A 20,096-nucleotide genomic window follows, 5' to 3' on the forward strand; every position below is an offset into this window, starting at 1 on the left:
GATCAGAGCTGTTGCTGGCTGGCCAGCTGCTCAGTCATAGGCTAGGAACTCCTTTCAGAGCAGGCCTGTTTTTAGCCTTCTAGGATATTTAGCCTCTTGTTGATGGGAGATTTGTTCCCTTCTATCATTTGCATATACTGCTCCATCTCTGAGCTTTGCTTAGAGCAAAGAATTTGGACATTCATTTGGGTATTCTAAGAAAGGGAAAGGGAATAAGCTGTGAAGCCAAGGTATAGGACTCAGCTTGTAGGTTCTCCTATAGGAGCCTTTTTTTTTCTTTTTTTTTTTTTGAGAACAGATTATCCAATAAGCAGGAGGCAAGAGAGATGGGATGGGGAGGAAAATGGATTAATGACACAGTTTCAGAAGGAGGAATAACCCACTGATTTCTCTGTCTTACAGGTAGGGAGGCAGAGATTGAACTTTGCTGACCTTTGATGTGAGGCACTCAGCCAGGGCCAAGGGGAGAGCCTGGCAAGATTTGCAGCCTGAAGCCATGGGCCAGGGGGCCATGGTGACCTGAGACTAGTGGACTCTGTATAGTTGCCCCCTGCTTCCCCTTCTGCCTCCCCTACCCTGTACTAAGGGGACTCATCTCCACCTCTTAAGGAAACTCCCCCTGAGGGAATCCCTGTCCCGTATTTTCCTATCCTTCTACCCTTCCAAGACAGTCCTAGCCTATAGAACTCCTACCTCCCATCCCCTGAGGTGGTCCCCATTCCTCCCTCCCTTCCTCCCCCCGCCATGCTCCAGTTGTGGAAGGTGGTACGCCCAGCTCGGCAGCTGGAACTGCACCGCCTCATACTGCTGCTGATCGCTTTCAGCCTGGGCTCCATGGGCTTCCTGGCTTACTATGTGTCCACCAGCCCTAAGGCCAAGGAACCCCTGCCCCTGCCCTTGGGAGACTGCAGTAGCAGTGGGGCAGCTGGTCCTGGCCCTGCACGGCCTCCAGTTCCACCTCGGCCCCCCAGGCCTCCAGAGACAGTTCGAACTGAACCTGTGGTCCTCGTGTTTGTGGAGAGTGCATACTCACAGCTGGGGCAGGAAATTGTGGCCATCCTGGAATCTAGTCGTTTTCGTTATAGCACTGAGTTGGCACCTGGCCGAGGGGACATGCCCACATTGACTGATAATACCCATGGCCGCTATGTCTTGGTCATCTATGAGAACCTGCTCAAGTATGTCAACCTGGATGCCTGGAGTCGAGAACTGCTAGACCGGTACTGTGTGGAGTATGGTGTGGGCATCATTGGCTTTTTCCGAGCCCACGAGCACAGCCTACTGAGTGCCCAGCTCAAGGGCTTTCCCCTTTTTTTACACTCAAACTTGGGGCTCCGGGACTATCAAGTGAATCCTTCTGCCCCGCTACTGCATCTCACACGCCCCAGCCGCCTAGAACCAGGGCCACTGCCTGGTGATGACTGGACCATCTTCCAATCCAATCATAGTACATATGAACCAGTGCTTCTTGCCAGCCTTCGGCCAGCTGAGCCCCTGGTGCCAGGACCAGTTCTTCGTCGGGCCCGGCTTCCCACTGTGGTACAGGACCTGGGGCTTCATGATGGCATCCAGCGGGTGCTCTTTGGTCACGGCCTTTCCTTCTGGCTCCACAAACTTATCTTCGTTGATGCTGTTGCATACCTCACTGGCAAGCGCCTCTGCCTGGACCTCGACCGCTACATCTTGGTAGACATCGATGACATCTTTGTGGGCAAGGAAGGGACCCGCATGAAGGTGGCTGATGTTGAGGTCAGTCTTGTTACTTAAATTTTTTTCTTAGAAGCTATTCACACTCTGGCCTGTCATACTCCCTTCCTTGATTCTGAGCTTGTCATAGGTATACTCCCTGCTTTTCCAGGCAGGAAGAATGCTACTTCTCATGTATTTCCTGTTCAGCCTGCGCTCCTGATTTCTCACATTCCTGTTATTCTTCCCAGGCTCTGTTGACCACCCAGAACAAACTCAGGACGTTAGTCCCCAACTTCACCTTCAACTTGGGCTTCTCGGGCAAGTTCTATCATACTGGTGAGCTTATTCCCCTACTCCTTTGGCATATCATAGCTTGACCTGTCCCTTCACTGTCCACCTCCCTGGGCAGACAAGTTGGAGAAAAGGGTCAAGGTTTGGGGTGAGACTGCTGTGAGGAGCTAGTGGTGGGCATGAATTTAGGTTCGCACGGGTGGCTGGAGGGCAAGTTGGCAATGGGGCAAATAGAAAGTCTTACTTAGGCAAGGATCAGTAGGGTTGTCCCAGGGATGGAAGGTGGTCAGTGTTAATACAAAACAAAGAAGGGAACAGGGGCTGACTGGCTGTGGTCAGTGGTCAGCGTGTGGTCATAGGGACAGAGGAGGAGGATGCAGGGGACGACATGCTGCTGAAGCACCGCAAAGAGTTCTGGTGGTTCCCCCACATGTGGAGTCACATGCAGCCACACCTGTTCCACAATCGCTCCGTGCTGGCTGACCAGATGAGGCTCAACAAACAGTTTGCTCTGGTGAGACCCTTGGATCTCTTCCCCATACTTTCTCCCAGCCATGCTTCCTTTTCTACCATTCCCTAATGGGCTACCCGAGGCTTCCCCACCCTCTTTACCCTCTACTCCCCAAACCTCACCAGGTCCTAGTGAGAGTCTATGCCATTCCCAGGAGCATGGGATTCCCACGGATCTGGGGTATGCTGTGGCCCCCCACCACTCGGGCGTGTACCCCATCCACACGCAGCTCTATGAGGCCTGGAAATCCGTGTGGGGCATCCAGGTGACCAGCACTGAGGAGTATCCCCATCTCCGCCCTGCCCGCTACCGTCGTGGCTTCATTCACAATGGCATTATGGTGAGGGACTCCCAATACAAGCTTGAATCAAACTCTCACATTTAGACAGCTTTCAACATGCATTGACCTATGTTCTCTATCAACTGCCAGTCCAAGTATGGGGGTACATAATCAGGGGTAGAAAGGTGAAAAAATCTTAACACCCTCAGTAAGAGCTTTATTGCTGTAACTTCAAACTGAGTCTTCTATAAATCCCAGTGTCCTCCATCTACTTCTCATTCTGTCTTTCAAATCTTATCTGTTTTTTCTTTTCCCTCCAGGTGCTGCCTCGGCAGACATGTGGCCTCTTCACTCACACAATCTTCTATAATGAGTATCCTGGAGGCTCTCGTGAACTAGACCGGAGCATCCGAGGTGGAGAGCTCTTTCTGACAGTGCTGCTTAATCCGGTAAGGTGCTGAGAGGAAGGGCCAGAAGATTGTAGAGTCAAGGTGTTTGCAGGCTGGGACCTTTACTCACCAAGGCTAATTCAGAGGTGGGTAGGCTCTCCAAATCTGAAATGCAGGTACCCCCTTACAGATTAGCATCTTTATGACCCATCTGTCCAATTATGGAAATGACCGGCTGGGCCTGTACACCTTTGAGAGCTTGGTGCGCTTCCTCCAGTGCTGGACACGGCTGCGCCTACAGACCCTTCCTCCTGTCCCGCTTGCACAGAAGTACTTTGAACTTTTCCCTCAGGAGCGAAGCCCCCTTTGGCAGGTAAAGGTGGAGTTCAGTCTGATGAGAGACATGATAGGGGTGGGGTGTTTTTTTTTGTTGTTGGATTTTTTGGTTTTTTTTTTGAGACAGAGTCTTGCTCTGTCACCCAGGCTAGAGTACAATGGCACAATCTCTGCTTATTGCAACCTCCACCTCCCGGGTTCAAGCGATTCTCCTGCCTCAGCCTCCCCAGTAGCTGGGAATATACGCACCCACCACCACGCCCGGCTGATTTTTGTATTTTTAGTAGAGATGGGGTTTCACCATGTTGGCCAGGCTGGTCTTGAACTCCTGACTGCAGGTGATCTGCCCACCTCAGCCTCCCAAAGTGCTGGGATTACATATGTGAGCCACTGCGCCCAGCTGGGATGGGGGTTTAAGAAAAGACTAGGCCAGGCCGGGTGCGGTGGCTCACGCCTATAATCCCAGCACTTTGGGAGGCTGAGGCAGGCAGATTACCTGAGGTCAGGAGTTTGAGACCAGCCTGACCAACTTGGAGAAACCCCGTCTTTACTAAAAACAAAATTAGCCGGACGTGGTGGCACATGCCTGTAATCCCAGCTAGCAGGAGAATTGCTTGAACCCAGGAGGCAGAGGTTGCAGTGAGCCAAGATCATGCCATTGCACTCCAGCCTGGGCAACAAGAGCAAAACTCCGTCTCAAAAAAAAAAAAAAGACTAGGCCTTATCTGATTATTGGCCCTGGCTTCAGAATCCCTGTGATGACAAGAGGCACAAAGATATCTGGTCCAAGGAGAAAACCTGTGATCGTCTCCCGAAGTTCCTCATTGTGGGACCCCAGAAAACAGGTGAAGTATCCTTAGCTAACTTCTCTTGCCCTGCCTTAAACCCAAAGGATCCTTTTGTCAAGGAACTTTCCTCTCTCCAGGTAATCACAGGAATGAAAAGTGTTTTTAATTTTAATTTTTTTTTTCTTTTTTTTTTTTTGAGATAGAGTCTCACTTCTTCGCCCAGGCTAGAGTGCAGTGGCACGATCTCAGCTCACTGTAGCCCCACCTCCCGAGTTCAGGCAATTCTCCTGCCTCAGCCTACCCAGTAGCTGGGATTACAGGCAGGTGCCACCATGCCTGGCTAATTTTGTATTTTAGTAGAGACGGGGTTTCACCATGTTGGCCAGGCTGGTCTCGAACTCCTGACCTCAAGTGATCCGCCTGCCTCAGCCTCCCAAAGTGCTGGGATTACAGGCATGAGCCACCGTGCCTGGCCTTAATTTGAATTTTTAAGAGAGAAAAAAAGGAACTCCTTTTATACCCACCCCTCACTGATCCAGTCTCTTGAGGCAGTGATTCCTAACCCTCGTTGTATATCAGAATCATCTGTAGTGTTTTCACAAGATCCACAAGTCATTCTGGTGCACAGTTAAAGCAGAGAACCACTGTTTTAGCCCTTCCCTGGGCCTCTCTCAGACTTGCCTCCTATCATTGTAGTTTGGCCATGGGGGATTTTCCTACCTAGAGTGGATATTTTTTCACTTCCTTCAAGCTTATGCTGTTGAGCGGTTTTCCCTCCCACAATGGCCTGTTCTTTCTCTCCCATTTAGGGACTACAGCTATTCACTTCTTCCTGAGCCTGCACCCAGCTGTAACTAGCAGCTTCCCTAGCCCCAGCACATTTGAGGAGATTCAGTTCTTCAACGGCCCTAATTACCACAAGGGTATTGACTGGTGAGACTAGGTCCCATTTGAATGTTTCTCAGAGGAACACTCCCTTCCCCCAAAATACCCCATTCCAGCTTCCCTCAGCACAGACTTCTGGCCACTTCACTCTGCATATTTTTCTGCTTCTCTCTCTTCTGTGCTACTTCCTAGGTACATGGATTTCTTCCCTGTTCCTTCCAATGCCAGCACTGATTTCCTATTTGAAAAAAGTGCCACCTACTTTGACTCGGAGGTTGTACCACGGCGGGGGGCTGCCCTCCTGCCACGAGCCAAGATCATCACAGTGCTCACCAACCCTGCTGACAGGGCTTACTCCTGGTACCAGGTCTGCCTGAAGCTAGGGACACACAGGCTAAAGGTTGGGGGTAGGGGGTAGGGGGCAGTGACTGCTAGAGAGGGAGGAAGGAGTGTGAGGGTAGAGAAACTTACTAGTGCCTTGGGGATGGGTACCCATGCTGTGCTGTCACCAGACCAAGCGTAAGGGCAGAATAATACTGTCAAATCACTAGTCCTTCACCTTCCTTCTCTTTTTCCTTCAGCATCAGCGAGCCCATGGAGACCCAGTTGCTCTGAACTATACCTTCTATCAGGTGATTTCAGCCTCCTCCCAGGCCCCTCTGGCACTACGCTCCCTGCAGAACCGCTGTCTTGTCCCTGGCTACTATTCTACCCATCTACAGCGCTGGCTGACTTACTACCCCTCTGGACAGGTATAATCCCCGCAAGAGCCATCAGTGGGCTTCCCCTTCCCCTCTTCTTCCCTTCAGCCCAGAGGCTTCTTAGGAATATAGAGGGAACCACATCCCTGTCCCTTTAGTTGCTGATTGTGGATGGGCAAGAGCTGCGTACCAACCCAGCAGCATCAATGGAGAGCATCCAGAAGTTCCTGGGTATCACACCCTTTCTGAACTACACACGGACCCTCAGGTGGGAGAGCATGACCCAGGGGAGGAGTACTCTATGGGAAATGGGGAAGCAGGTTGACCATGTCTGTTAGAGACATGGATTTACTGTCTCACAAGGAGAGACATGTCCCCGTGGGCAGAGAGGGGCATTGTGCATTTATGGAACTTGAGTTTCTCTTTTCCCTGCCGCCTCATGGCCTCTTCCTGTTCAGCAGGTTTGATGACGATAAGGGATTTTGGTGCCAGGGACTTGAAGGTGGTAAGACTCGCTGCCTAGGCCGGAGCAAAGGCCGGAGGTATCCAGATATGGACACTGAGGTAAGTAAAGCCAGGGGCTGGGGAATCCCTCTCCACTTCCAGGATCTGATTCTGTGTCCCACTAGTGTCCCACTTCTTACCATTTCTGCTTCCATTTTCTCCTGTCAGTCCCGTCTTTTCCTTACGGATTTTTTCCGGAACCATAATTTGGAGTTGTCGAAGCTGCTGAGCCGGCTTGGCCAGCCAGTGCCCTCATGGCTTCGGGAAGAACTGCAGCATTCCAGTCTGGGCTGATGTCCCAGCCTCCCGTACCAGCAAAATGCCCTCTGCTTCCCTAAGGGGCAAGCCCAGAGCAGGGACCACAAGGGGGATTAGAGTGGCCTGGCCCCTCCCCCTCTACCTCAGTAGCCCCTGAGAAGGGAAGAGTATCCTTTTCCCATAGTTCTGGGGCAAATAAAGGGACTTCCTTTGGTACCCCACATCATGGTACTAGGTACCTTTGACCCATCATCTTGGGAGGTGGGGAGGAATGAGAGGGTTCAGGCAGGGTGTAGGGGAATGTATTAGTCCAATGAGATTTCCCTTTTCATCCACAGCAGTGTATCTATCTATACCTGGCTATGGGAGGGACCCCTTGCTATGGCCCCTTTAGTCAGGCAGTGGGATCTACCTGTGGCCCGGCCTCCCTAATGTCATTCACATTGAATGGGGATGAGGTCGGACAGTGGCTCATAGAGCTGAGTATGAGCCCTAGCTGTGGGCTAGAAATGTCCTTAATAAACATCCTTATTTTTCTGTTTTGTCTGCCTCCCTGGAGTGGGAAAAACTTAGACTAAAGCATCAGTTTTCCCCCCAGTTCAAGGTTCATCTGCACATGGAGTTTGGAAAGAAGGGAAAGGCCCAGGTCGACTAGAGTAAAAAAGGAGTTTATATATTTATAAATGCCAAATAAATACCAGAGGCCACCCAACGCCCCCTCCCAGACAGGGCTGTCTCCCCCAGCCCTAGGCTTCTAGGGTCTGAGACATCTTGGCCCCAGGCTACAGCCCAAGAGCAGCTGTCAGTCTGGGCTACGAGGGAACTGAGTGAGGATGATCTGTCCAGCCAAGCTTCACTCCCCCTGTGTGAGGGGCCCCCATAACCACAGGCCTGGGTCCCTGTATAGGACCCTACGGGTGAAAGACTCAGGGGGAGAAGGTGGCCATCTCGAGTGAGACCCGCTGCCACAGCTCCTTGGTCTGTTTGCTGCGCTTGAGGTTCTGTAGGATGTCGTTGAACTGCATCATGCCCATGGGCGTCAGGCAGAAGGCGCTGCGGGCGCTCCGGATCGCATTCACAAAGTCGTCGTAGTCCGCAGGAGTCAGGTGAATCAAGCGGTGGTGGATGTACTGGAGGAGGATGTGTGCAGGATGAGCCTTAGTACAAAGCACAGAACCAGGCCCTGCCTCCCTTCCCTCTGGTCCAAGACCACCCAGAAGTGCTCCACCCTGCTCCATAATTCTAGCTTGTCACCTGCATGTATGCCTGCTGGCAGCGCTGCACCAGTTGGTGGAAGGCCGGGGCACGCAGGTGGTTGTGGGCATGAGCGGGACTCAGCCGCTGCAGCGTCTCCATGACGATCTCCTGCAGCACAAACGGGCTCAGCACCCCCTTGGCTGCCCCCACACAGAACTGGTGCACGTAGTTCACTCCTGGGGGGCAGGGGGAGGGGCATGAGACGGGGGTGGCCACCTCTGCCCTAGGGACCCAACTTACATATCTCAGCTCTGGCCTGGCAGAGAGCCTCCCTCCACCCCAGGAGCTGAGGTAACCCTCCGCCCCCCGCGCACGCACACATACCCGACCAAGGCCTCAACTCTGAGCAAGAGCTAGGAAGGAGGTCTGGGATAAGGAAGGTGGGGAGAGCAGGTGGGGGGGGAATGGTCCTAGGGAGGGGAGGTGTTACCCAGCTTTGCTGCCAGCCCCAGCAACCATTTGACATCATCAGTGTAGGGGGGGGAGCGGGAGAAGTTGTTGGGGTGATCGTTGTGTGCCCGGCGACCCAGCATCTCCAGTGCCAGCATTCCTGGGAGATAAGAGTGGGTACGTGGTAGGGTGTATCCTCTTCACACTTTACCCCAACCTGCCACCTGACCCCACAGTAAACAAATGAAGAGCTAGAGGAAGGGTCCTCTGAGGAGCCACTGGCACAACTGCAGGTAGGAGCACAGAAAGGGATGTCCTCTCACCGACACGGTAGGCAGCATGCAGGTGGTGCAGGCTGTGGGGACTGACTGGCTGGCTGTGCGTCTCCTCCTCGGGTGGTGGAAAACCTCCGCTCACCAGAGGGCTGGGCTGTGTGGTCAGGGCAGGCAGTGAGGCACCCTGGATGGCTGGAAATGTGGATGCTGGATGGACACTGCTCACTAAGTGGGATGAGAGCCATGTCAGGAACTCAGCCCGAAGAGAGGCAGAGAAGATTCCCTCCCCACCTCCCCTGCCCAGTGTGCCTCCCCTCCATTCACCTGTTCCCTGGCCCCACAACTCACAGGCCACACTGGTGGGCAGTGGAAGCCCTGGCTCTGTGTGGTAGGGATGTACTGTGATGGGTGCCATGGAAGGGACGGGGAAAGACACAGCAGTGGCAGCAAGTGAGGGAGGAGTCACTGAATAAGGGTACTGAGCCCCCAGGAATGCAGGATGCACACCCTAGGGGCAGGGAGAAGAACAGAGGGCAGATGCCAAGTTTGATTAGGATGTTGCTCTCTTGCTTCACCCCCACAAGCTGCTATCCTGACAGTTTTTTTTTTTTTTTTTTTTTTTTTTTGAGACAGTCTTGCTCTGTTCTCCAGGCTGGAGAGCAGGGACACGGTATCAGCTCACTGCAACCTCTGCCTCCCAGGTTCAAGGGATTCCCATCTCAGCCTCCCAAGAAGCTGGGATTATAGGCGTGCACCCAGCTAATTTTTAGTAAAGATGGGGTTTCCGCATGTTGGCCAGACTGGTCTCGAACTTCTGACCTCAAGTGATCCACCCACATCGGCCTCCCAAAGTGCTGGGATTACAGGCGTGAGCCACCATACCCGAACGTCATTTCTTATTTTAGCTGGGCTGCGTCCCCCAGACTCCCACCACCTCACCAGGACTTTTGGACAGCCCAATTATACTCCCAGAGTACCCCACTCCAACCCCCTATGAATTTCCAATATTTTCCCACGTCTCACCCCCCAGCAGAACATTGGTCTCACCTGTGGGTATGCAGAGCTGGGCACAGGGAAGACGGCAGGCCGGGGCATGTGAGGCATGGGGTGGGCGGGGTGAGCTGGGTGAGTGAGGTACTGAGGGCTACAGGGCAAGTGGGGCTGTAGAGCAGTGTAGGGGTGCAGGCCAGGGGAGTGGCCATGCCCCAGTCCTGGACCCGGGTACAAACTAGACCCCACCGAGATGACGGGCACCACTGTGGCTGCTGCTGTCACTGCTGCCGCCGCCACTGTAACCGGCTCGGTCCCTGGGCCCCCTCTACCCTCAGGCATACCCCGCCCAGCCTCCCCAGCTGCCCTGATCCCACTGGCACTACAGCTTGTAGCCCCTTCACGGGCTGTGGATGAGCCACCTGCAGTTTGCTCATATAGCCAGAACCACTGGTGAGCAACCTCAAACAACACTTCAGGGTACACGCCCCCACCCTTAGCTGCCTCTTCCACTGCCATGCAGGCCTTCTCCAACATCAGGTTGTCCTGGAAGAGAGGGGAACAGAGTGTTAAGGGGGAAAGGCCTTTACCACATGGATGATGTTAGATGAGATTCCAAGGTCTCCCTCAGAGCTGTCTCATTCCCAGGGAGGCATCAGAGGTCAGTGTCAATGCTTAGAGTCCGTTAGAGCAGTGAGTGCTTCACACACTGAATAAATACTGACCAAAGTAAGTCAAGACCCAGGTTATAGTCTCACTTCCAAACTAATTTAACAGCCCCCTCCCATTCAAGTCTTATATGTATGAGCCCTTCCCTAAGTTTTCTATCCCGAGTGATCATCTTGGTCCCTAAACTGTAGGCCTCCATTTCCTTATCTGTAAAATAGAAATAAACCTAACCTTTGAGTTGTAAAGATGGGTGCAAAAGCACATTAATAGGTAAAATGTCACCATGAGAGGACCAACAGTCATCTGTAAACTCCAGGATATGGGAATCAAGAGCTGGGCCCTTAGCTTTCCCATGCCCAACCTCCCTGCCCAGATACCCCAGAAGAGGTTCCCAGATTGCCCATAGAAATACCTGTTCCTTGCACTGCACCAGGGCCCGCTGGATCTCATTAGGGTTCAATGCATGGGCATGAGGCAGGCAGCTCAGGGCCAGCTCTGCTGCTGCCCTCACCATATTGGAGTCTCTTGCCCGTGATGCCCTGTCAGCCAGGGATGCAACCTCAGGAGGTGTCAGGTGCCCATCCCAGCATTCTACCAGTATAGTCAGGGCTGCGCTGCCTATCTCCATGGCCTGGCCTTAAAGGAAAGGAGAGAAGGGCAGAGTTGGGTTAGTGTGAGCACCACTGAGGTGTGAGAATAATCAGATCAGTAATCCCCCACAAAGATAAGGCTCTTATCCCCACCAATTAATCCCCCTCCCATACCCAGGTCAGGTCAAATGATTTACCTGTAATCCAGGAAACGTGAGAAGAATAAGTACGTGAGAGCCAGTTGGGAGAAACAAAGTTGTGCAGGCCAAGGGCATAAAGCCCAATCTCGAAGGCGCAAAGGTGCAGGTTGCGGTGAGGACCCTGGTGGCCCCCTGAGGAAGATGGATGTGTGAAAATGGAAGTGCTGCTGTTGCCCCCTGCCTTGATCAGCACTGTCTTCGCCAGCTCGAAGTAGAAGTGTGCAGCTGCCTCTGATGGCTGATTGGGTACATGGGGGGCATGACTCTCGGGGCGGCGGCCCTTGTACCTGAAGGGGCAATGGGGTAGGGACGGGGGTTGGGGTTTCTTTGAAATGGGTATCCAGGTAGGTTGGGAAGGACCAGGGAAAGTGAGGATGCTGGGAGACAATGGTTGGATTGCACTAGGGATATGGCTCTGAGGGTGGGCCAGATCAGGGAAGATGGGGAGTTCTTCCCACTGACCTGCCAACTTCAACGGTCTTTGCCCGGGCTCCTCCACTGGCACTGGCCCGGCGACTTCCACTGGAGGATGAGGAGCCCAGGGAGTCCGAAGAAGAGCTGCTAATGCTGTCACTGTCCTGACCTCGACCCCAGGAGGTGGGGGCCCAGCCCCCTCGAAGTGGTCTCCGGCTTAAGGTTGGGGAGCTATCCGATGTTGTTTCAGGGGCACTGCTGTCAATGCTGGCCATGCCTAACCCCCAAAAGAAGTCAGTCTCAGAAGTCAGGAGTCCCAGATGTTAGACTCCAACCTTCAGGATTATCCTTCCCTCTATGCTAGCCCACAGGCTGTCCTACCTGTGTGCTTCTTCTTAGGCCGTCCTGGAGACCCCCATCCCCGTCCATTATAGCCTCCACGACTGCCAAGTGCCAAGCGGCTAGGAACTTTCCCTTCTGGCCTGGGGATCAAAGCTGCCTCAGATGGAAGACCCTCACAGGGGGAATGTGGGGAACTCTCTAGGTGAGGAAAACAGGACGCTGGGATGAGCCCAGGAAAGGGGACCTCAACATAGCTCCACACCATTCATCCCCCCTGCCCAGTGCCCCCACCTCACCAGGCACATTCTTCTCTGTGAAGCCCTCAGTGGGGCCTGGCCCAGCCCCTGCCACACTCCCTGGTTGAGCAGGCCCTGCAGAGCCTGAGGTCAGTGGTTGCAGGGCCCCTGGGGCAGATGGGCCCCCGTGCTTTGAAGGAGACCTCTGGCTGGCTGTGGTTGGGCGGCTAGATGAGTAGAAAGAACTCAGCGTCTGTGGCTTATGTGTCTGGCTCTCTCGGTCCAAGAGTTTGTCTAAGATCTGGAAGACAGAAGCAGTGACCTCCAGAGAAGCAGTGACAGGATGCCCTTTAGCTCCTGACTTCTGTTACCTTCCTGTCTCCTTGAAATGGCCAACTGCTACATCCTCAGGGAGCCTTCCCCAGTTACAACCACAGGATGACCTCCTGGCTTACATGTCTTTTGTTTGTAACTTATTCAACCCCAACATATCTTGGTATCCTCCATTAACACCCACAAAGCAGAATATACTGATAGTCAATAAATACTGAAATAAGCGAATGAATGACTTTATGCCCTCTGCTTCTCTTCTTCCACCCCCGGCCCTAGCACTCCTATAAGAACCATTGGTCTTCTCTTATTCTTTATGAGATGTCCCCAAGATTCCCTACTTACCTCCTATGGGCAGAAGAGCACTTTTCTTTTTTTCCTCTTCTTCTTTTTTTTTTTTTTAAGAGACAGGGTCTCGCTCTGTTGCCCAGGCTGGAGTGCAGTGGTATGATTATAGCTCACTGTAGCCTCAAACTCCGGGCTCAAGCAATTCTCCCACCTCAGCCTCCCGAGTAACTGGGACTACAGGCGCGCGCCACCATGCCCGGCTAATTTTCTAATTTTTTGTAGAGACAGGGTCTCACTATGTTGGCCAGGTTGGTCTCAAACGATCCTCCCGCCTCTGCTTCCCAAAGTGCTGAGATTACAGGCATGAGGCACTGCACCCAGCCTAAAATAGCACTTTTCTCATTGTACTGGAAACTCCCTGAGAAAGGTAGTAAAATGTGCTCTCTTTCTCTGCCTGTCAAAGGCCCCAGTACCTCAGTCCCTTACTTCTTTTTTTTTTTTTTTGAGACAGGGTCTCGCTCTGTCACCCAGGTTGGAGTGCAGTGGCGCAAACCCGGCTCATTGCACCTCTGCCTACTGGGTTCAAGCAATCCTCCCACCTCAGCCTCCCAAGTAGCTGGGACTACAGGCATGTGTCACCACGCCCAGCTGCTAATTTTTTGTATTTTTTGGTAGAGATGGGATTTTGCCATGTTGCCCAGGCTTGTATCAAACTCCTGGGCTCAAGCCATCCGCCCACCTCGGCCTCCCAAAGTGCTGGGATTACAGGCATGAGCCACCACACCCGGCCCCAGTCTCTTACCTTCTTAAGCTTGGCCTGGTCGTCCTTGTAAGTGATCATTAGTGCTAATGCCAGGTCACCCTTCTCCCGACGTGTACCTTCACATAAGAGGGGATGTTCTGCCTCGCTCACTGTTGTCTTCATGCCTGTGAGAAAGAGGACCTTATGGGGATTGAGAGTAGTCATAATTCCCAAGGCAGCAAAGGCAAGAGGCCAGGGTTCCCAAGCCATCAGCATATGAAGTAAGGGGTTCCTTTGGTCCATGTCACCTATAGAAGTCCTCATTGACTATTACATCCAACCTAAGCTCTGGTATGCTTTTCAAAACCTTCATAACCAGGTCCAATTTGCTTACCCAGCATGTACTTACCACTTTAGGGAAGCTGGGCTCCTCATTCTCATGAAAACTTAATTGCATTGTGTGTTTCCTCATGGTGTTCGCTGGTCTAGGACCTACTGATTTTTTAACCCACATTCCATATTCTACCACTTCCCTTAGGCCTTTCCCTAGATTTCTGTTTTGCTGCCCTTACAATATCCAACACCCATAGCACACATTTTTTTTTTTTCTTTTTTTGAGACAAGGTTTCACTCTGTTGCCCAGGCTGGAGAGCAGTGGTGTAATCACGGTTCACTGCAGCCTCAATCTCCAGGCTGAAGCAATTCTCCCACTTCAGACTCTGGAGTAGCTGGCAGCACAAGGCATGTGCCACCACACCTGGCTAATTTTTTTTTTTTTTTAGTAGAGATGAGGTCTTGCTAGGTTGCCCAGGCTGGTCTTGAACTCTTGAGCTCAAACGATCCTCCTGCTTCAGCCTCCCAAACTGCTGGGATTACAAGCATGGGCCACCACACCAGGCCATATAGCACACATTTTTGCCCTGAATTCCTGACTATCTTACAGGCACTAGTTGGCTCACACATGTCACCCTGACCTTCCCATTACCATACAGCCCTTCAGAACAAGGCACAGGTCTCATGTCCTTTAAGACCTGAACCAGGCTTAGCTCATGGATGTGCTCAAGACATTGACAGACTCACCCAAGGCAGCAACTGCTGCTTCAAATCCCAGCTCCTCATCCCCAGGTGTCTCGCTGTTCCAGTTGCGACTTGGGGGCCGGGAACCTGTGGGAGAAACCACTGTATAAAAGTTGGGGTAAGTCAGGCAGACAGAAGTATCATGCATGGGAAAAAAATGCAAGGGAACCCAAAATCCTCATCATCACAGACCTACCCATGAAGCTGCCTGATGGGTCCTAAAGGTGATTCAGAACCTTGGGGCTCTTGGTTTTTCTTAGAGAAAGCTACCCCTACCTCAGTTCCCCACTTACTTACTGTAGGGTCAGGCACCATACCTGGAGCACAGAGAACGTCAAAGATGAAACTGGCCAACATGAGAGGCAACACAGGCCGATAGTCACAGAGCGTCCCCTCCCGAAGCTCCTCTGCCCGGCACCGCATGGTACTCATCTCGCTCGGACCCAGAGGGATCTTCTTGAGCAAGGCAGCCACCTCAGACTCCTGGTATGCCAGCTTCACCTGAGGGCACAGGAAAGAGCTCAGTGTGTCAATAGAGATCAAGGTATAAGGCTCTAAAGAGACTGAAGTACAAGGCTGAGATGGAGCCTCTGACCTCCAAGGCCTTGGTAGAAGCTGGAGGCCTCTGCAGCTCCAAGGCAAACATGCCAACTCGGAAGGCCAGGTTGTGGTGCTCTGGACGCTCACTTAGCACTGTCAACAGGAAAGCTGCCTTGCTCAGGGTGTTGGTAGCCACCCAGGTCTGACGGCTCGTGGATACCTTGTTTTTCTTGCCCTAGAAAGGGAAGAAACACAGGAGACAGGCAGATGATTCTGACTTACCCTGGTGGAGGCAGAAGGAGGCTCTCACTTGGGGTGGGGCATGGGAGCAGGTTGGGGGTAAGTGGGGGAAGGGAAGGTAGAGGATGGGGGTCTCTCTCACCTTGGCAGGGGGCGGCTCTACCTTGAGGTCGGGTGGGTTGGCTAGCAGATCCTGGGCAAGCTCCACGGTGAGACGGGAGGCCTCACTGCTGTAGCCATGTGCATGCAGGGCCTCAGCACAGGCAAACAGTACCTGGAGGGAGGACATGGGACCAGAGAGGTTGAAGTCCCAACTTCCAGGGGCAGGACATCATGCTCACTCACGCAGCCAACATTCCTTGAACACTTGCTACATGCCAGGCCCTGCGCTGCTCCACAGGAGCTCTGGTTAGAGACCCAGATACATAAACACATGCCACCATGATGCCAGCTATTACAGGGAAAAGTCAATGGGAAGCAGGTGGGATATCTTGGGGCAGAGGGACAGTATCAGGGAGACTCGCTAGAAGAAGTAATCTTTAAGATCCCTGAGACATGAAGAAGAAACACTGGCTAATGGAGAAGAACATTCCAGGCAGAAAGGTCAATCTGTCCAAAATCCTGGAGGCAAGAGAGAGCATGGCAGATACAGGAGTGGTTCAGCTGACTGGAGTGCAAAGGACAGAACAGCCAAGTGAGGCTGGCAAAGCAGGCAAAGACCAGATCAAGTGGACCCTCATAGGTCATGCCAAGCACTTTCATTTTATCATAAGGGCAACAGGAACCCATTGAAGGGTTTTAAGCAGGAGAGTGACATCATCACATTTTAGGAAAATCATGTGGAAGCAGTAAAGAGAGTAGACTGAAAGCAGGGAGGCTAGTTCAGCGCTTGCAACAGGATTCTCACAGTCCTGGTGATGGTCCTGACATTCCCAACTAGAGCTAGAAGGCCCCTCCCCGCTGTGGCTAAGGAGCACCCAGCCCTCCCTCCTTCCATCCCCTCACCTCCATGCGGCTCTCCTGTTCCAGCGGCTTCAGCCCAGCAAACAGGTCGTGCTCCTCCCCAGCCCCGCCCTCGGCCTTCTCTTCCTCGCCCCCAGCCCCATCCTGGGCATTCAGATAGTACGCCTGGTAGTCGTCATCCTCCTCTCCAACTGCAGGGGCTGCCTCTTTGGTTTTGGGAAGCCCACTGCCACTCTCATCTGTAGAAGGGAGGTCGTCCCGGGTACAGACATCCCCAGGCAGTAGGCCGGGGGGGCCGGCAGAAGCTGTGGGAGGCTCAGGCCCTTCCGAGAAGTACACACCACCATCTTCTTCATAAGTATCTGGGGGCTCAGGAAGGAAAGTGGAAGGGCCTCGGGAGCCACCGTGAAGAGGACAGGGTGGAGGGCTCTCAGGGAATCCCCCGAAGGTGCTGGCCTCTGCGCCCAGGGCCAGGCTGCTGTCATCCAGGCTCATCTCAGCCAGGTCAGGCTCCAGGGAGCTGTCTTCACTGCTCAGCCGTCGCTTGCTCCCACCACCTGCTGAGCCCTTGCTCCCACTGCCAGCCCCACCCAGTGCCTTGGCTTTGCCCCCACCTGGACCCATCTTATGCAGAGCTTTATCTCCCCCTTCAGCTGAGAGGCGGCGGGGACCCCGCTGTGATGAGGGGACCCCCTCACCCAAGCCCTTTCGCTTGGTCCCAGGCTCCTTGGGCCGCACAGCTGGCTCAGCAGGAAGGGGTCGGGGCCGGTCCCGGGATTCCTCCAGGCCCCCAGAGCGGGAGGCACCTGGCCGAGAGGGCAGGGCCCGGGCCCAGCACAGTGCCAGCTTCCTGTCAGTGCCGCTGTAGGTGACACCAGGAAGTGGGTAGGCTTCTTCCCAGTTGAAGTAGCAGGCCTCCACCGCTGGCCGGAAGCCAGGGAAGAGCCGCTCCAGCGTCTTCTTGTGTTGGCCCCGCTTGACGTTCTCAATCACCTTCAGTTGCCACTGCCGCAGCTGCGTACACAGTTCCCGGCGCCTGTGGGAACAAGGGGCAGGAGGCTGCTGAGGGGCTACTGGGAAAGGATGGGCATGGAGTAGGTGTACACCCCAAAGAGGGGCAAGGGAAAAGGACACAGGAAGTACTTCTTGACCCAGCCCCATAAGCATCACTGAAACACTGGGGAATTTTGAAAATGGGTGTTATTTAGGGGAGGGAAGGATGAAAGCCTCTCAGAAAAAGGACTCATAAATCACTGCTGACACCAGAGCTCAGCACCTCCCATTTCCCGAGGACTAAAATCATGGTATGTCTCTGCAAACAAGGAGATGAAGGCTCAGTCTGTCCTGAGCTGGCCCAGGCTCAGTTCTGTGGTGAGCCTCAGGGGAGACTCACCGCTGGGGGCTGAGTGCAGGGTCCAGCACGGCCAGCCTCCACAGTGTGACCATCTCGTCACACATGCTGGCACAGGCATGGGCTGCCACCTCTGACTGCCCGTTGCTACGGCCCGTGTGCCCACTGGCACTGCTGTGTGAGGCTGAGGTACGTACGCTATACCACCAACCTGTTATCTGGAGACAAAGAAGGCTGTGAGCTGCACCTGAGAGCTCAGAGAAAGGCAGAGTAGCCCTTCCAGAGTCCCTTTCAGCAAAAGGAGGATGAGGCGGGGGGAGGGAGAGAATGAGCCACCATGGGGCTCCCCAATGCTGGGTGATTACCTGCTCATAGGTGAGGCACTGGTCAGTGAGGATTTCCAACAAGGGGGCAGCATTGCTGTCCCTCCGCTTGAACATCTCCCGCACGATGCTTAGCAGGTTCCAGACGCCCTCTGGCTCACGGCCCCTCAGAGGGCGCAGCAGACATGCCCATTCGGCAGCGGCTGGCGGCTCCGTGGAAGACAGATACATGGAGTTCACATCACTATAAAAGCAGAGAAACAGAAAACCATGACAGTAAGACAGGGCTGAATGAAACCTAAAAGGGCTTCTGGCCCCAAAATACAAAAGACAGAGAGAAAAGGACATCTGTAACAATTTTTGTTTTTCCTTTTTTGAGACAGAGACTTGCTCTGTAGCCCAGGCTTGAGTGCAATGGCACGATCTCAGCTCACTGCAACCTTCGCCTCCAGGGTTCAAGCAATTCTCCTGCCTGAGCCTCCCGAGTAGCTGGGATTTCCAGGCACCCGCCACCACGCCTGGCTAATTTTTGTATTTTTAGTAGATATGGAGTTTCGCCATGTTGGCCAGGCTGGTCTTGAACTCCAGACCTCTGGTGATCTGCCCACCTTGGCCTCCCAAAGTGCTGGGATTACAGGTATGAGCCACCACCCCCGGCCACAAAAACTCTTTAAAAAATCTTTCTCTGCCTCCATTTCCTGATCTATCAAAGGAAGAAAAAGAACTCTTGCTAGGTAAGAGCAGACCACTCTGTGACTGTACAAGGTCACCATCTTCCATTGATTCGTTAGTGACAACTGTGTGCCAGGCACTGTGCCAGTTCAAGGAATAAAAGTTAGGGGTCACAGGCAAGAATAGAAGAAAGGATCTGTCATCAGCCTGAGGGACGCTCCCCCTCCACCACAGACACAGGTATGCAGAGATCTGATTTACCTGAAGACCACAGGGGAGGGGCCACAGAACTTGTGCAGTGTCTTCTTGATGTTGTCAGTGAGTGTTGATTCATCTAGATACCAAGTACTCTGGTCCGATGCTGAGGGCCCTGCTGTGGGGTCTGAGGATAACAGGCAGTCAGTCACCTAGAGATAGGGGCCTGGATTCGCCTGACAACAGCAAGCCTTGAGTAAGTGGCGCTCTTCACTACAAGCTTGCTTTCTTCCTACTGCCCATCTTTCTCACCACACTCACCCGGAGCTCCACACACTGTATTGATGGCTGTTGACTGGGAAGACAGGAGTTCGTCCAGGAGACGCTGAGCTGTGGGGAGGATCTGAGAGAGAAAGAGACAAAGGCAGGCAGAACACGGACTAGGTGAACCCATGGAGGCCTGGGCCTAACAGGAAGGCTGCTATGCGGCCTGGCCTGGAGCTAATTGCAGGAGGGGGTGCCGACCTCACCCACCTGCTGAGGGAGCTCACTGATGAGGTACTGAGCAAACTTCTGCAGCTGGTCCCTCTGTAGCCGGGACAGGGACTCTGAGACTGGGGCTCGCAGGCAGACTGCAGAAGCCTGAAGGGAACACAGAGTAAAATGGAATAATCTGAGAACAGGCTTGCTGGAGCTGGAGCTGGAGGACAGAGAGGCAGAGTAGGGGAGGTGAGGGGGCTCACATTGTAGCCAGGCATGCAGCAGAGAAGGGGGGGATGGAGCGTAGGATAGGGCCAGGATAAATTGGGAGGGCCTCACGTTGTGGATGCGGAAGAGACAGAGTGCCACGACGTGGGTGCACCATTTGGCCCCAGCCCCACAGGTACAGCTGCAGGAAGTGACCCGGCAGCGGTCAAACATCACAGCCACGTTGTAGGCCCCTTTGGGAGGGACCATCTGAGGTGGCACCACTGTAGCACTCAGGTGGAACCCTGGGGAGAAATGGGGGCATGGTCAGGGAGTACTGTCAAGACCTGGGTCTCTGTCCTTGACCCTGGCCCTGCAGTTATTCAGACAACATGCTCCAGCTTCTTGCAGTGTGTTCTTACTTCATAAGCCAGGGGATGGGAGGAGCAGGGTGTGCCACATGGCATGATGGCCCACTCACCTATCTGCAATGGGTCCTTCACAGCCCTCATGCGGAAGAGCTGATCCCCTCGCTGAAACTCATCTGCGCTGCCATTGGCCAGGCATGAATACAGCCTGGGGGTGAAGAAGAGGACACAGCCAAAACTCAGCAAATAACCTTTGGCAGACCCTGTCAGAGACCACAATGCCCTAGGCACTCTCTCTCTGGGTTGGGGGGGCGGGGGCGGGCAG

At 53.6% G+C, this 20,096-nt stretch overlaps 2 protein-coding genes and 1 long non-coding RNA gene across 17 annotated transcripts in view; 1 reads left to right on the top strand and 2 right to left on the bottom strand.

The window, feature by feature from the left end:
* Positions 1-407: 407 nt before the first annotated feature.
* On the top strand, positions 408-11,070 carry NDST2 (N-deacetylase and N-sulfotransferase 2). 7 transcript variants are annotated; one of them, XM_017854616.1, is made up of 13 exons: positions 408-1,749; positions 1,938-2,025; positions 2,340-2,494; positions 2,646-2,831; positions 3,092-3,220; positions 3,351-3,533; positions 4,245-4,341; positions 5,094-5,217; positions 5,362-5,536; positions 5,751-5,921; positions 6,029-6,138; positions 6,329-6,434; positions 10,982-11,070. In XM_017854616.1, the coding sequence occupies exons 1-13, from the start codon at positions 745-747 to the stop codon at positions 11,018-11,020; spliced, it is 2,568 nt and encodes an 855-aa protein (XP_017710105.1). In that variant the 5' UTR covers positions 408-744; the 3' UTR covers positions 11,021-11,070. The 7 variants fall into 7 exon arrangements, with proteins under 7 accessions (XP_017710105.1, XP_017710107.1, XP_017710102.1 ...); XM_017854618.1 differs by having other exon boundaries at positions 6,029-6,101; XM_017854613.1 differs by lacking the exon at positions 10,982-11,070 and adding an exon at positions 6,543-7,174.
* LOC108516889 (uncharacterized) lies at positions 3,086-6,587 on the bottom strand. Its single transcript, XR_001881946.1, has 2 exons — positions 6,515-6,587; positions 3,086-3,551 (listed from the first exon to the last, which is right to left on the bottom strand). It is a non-coding gene; the product is annotated as an uncharacterized LOC108516889 (long non-coding RNA).
* Positions 7,285-20,096, bottom strand: part of ZSWIM8 (zinc finger SWIM-type containing 8) — a 16,382-nt gene continuing 3,570 nt past the window's right edge. The window contains exons 3-26 of one of the 9 annotated variants that reach the window (XM_017854605.1): positions 19,885-19,979; positions 19,536-19,708; positions 19,251-19,358; positions 19,038-19,119; positions 18,783-18,903; positions 17,892-18,093; positions 17,569-17,744; positions 16,218-17,211; positions 15,376-15,486; positions 15,028-15,207; positions 14,750-14,933; positions 14,436-14,534; positions 13,416-13,540; positions 12,056-12,296; positions 11,799-11,957; positions 11,466-11,694; positions 11,001-11,290; positions 10,626-10,849; positions 9,602-10,090; positions 8,879-9,062; positions 8,603-8,779; positions 8,320-8,439; positions 7,887-7,997; positions 7,285-7,762 (exon numbers count right to left, since the gene is read on the bottom strand). In XM_017854605.1, coding sequence (XP_017710094.1) covers positions 7,302-7,762; positions 7,887-7,997; positions 8,320-8,439; positions 8,603-8,779; positions 8,879-9,062; positions 9,602-10,090; positions 10,626-10,849; positions 11,001-11,290; positions 11,466-11,694; positions 11,799-11,957; positions 12,056-12,296; positions 13,416-13,540; positions 14,436-14,534; positions 14,750-14,933; positions 15,028-15,207; positions 15,376-15,486; positions 16,218-17,211; positions 17,569-17,744; positions 17,892-18,093; positions 18,783-18,903; positions 19,038-19,119; positions 19,251-19,358; positions 19,536-19,708; positions 19,885-19,979 — 5,335 coding nt within the window. In that variant the 3' untranslated portion in view covers positions 7,285-7,301. Of the gene's footprint in view, positions 7,763-7,886; positions 8,066-8,319; positions 8,440-8,602; positions 8,780-8,878; positions 9,063-9,601; positions 10,091-10,625; positions 10,850-11,000; positions 11,291-11,465; positions 11,695-11,798; positions 11,958-12,055; positions 12,297-13,415; positions 13,541-14,435; positions 14,535-14,749; positions 14,934-15,027; positions 15,208-15,354; positions 15,487-16,217; positions 17,212-17,568; positions 17,745-17,891; positions 18,094-18,782; positions 18,904-19,037; positions 19,120-19,250; positions 19,359-19,535; positions 19,709-19,884; positions 19,980-20,096 lie in introns of all 9 variants that reach the window. The other 8 variants (XM_017854604.1, XM_017854603.1, XM_017854611.1 and 5 more) reach the window with 8 other exon arrangements.

Source organism: Rhinopithecus bieti, unplaced genomic scaffold (genome assembly GCF_001698545.2).
Source record: "Rhinopithecus bieti isolate Rb0 unplaced genomic scaffold, ASM169854v2 scaffold_36008, whole genome shotgun sequence".
Taxonomy (NCBI): domain Eukaryota; kingdom Metazoa; phylum Chordata; class Mammalia; order Primates; family Cercopithecidae; genus Rhinopithecus; species Rhinopithecus bieti.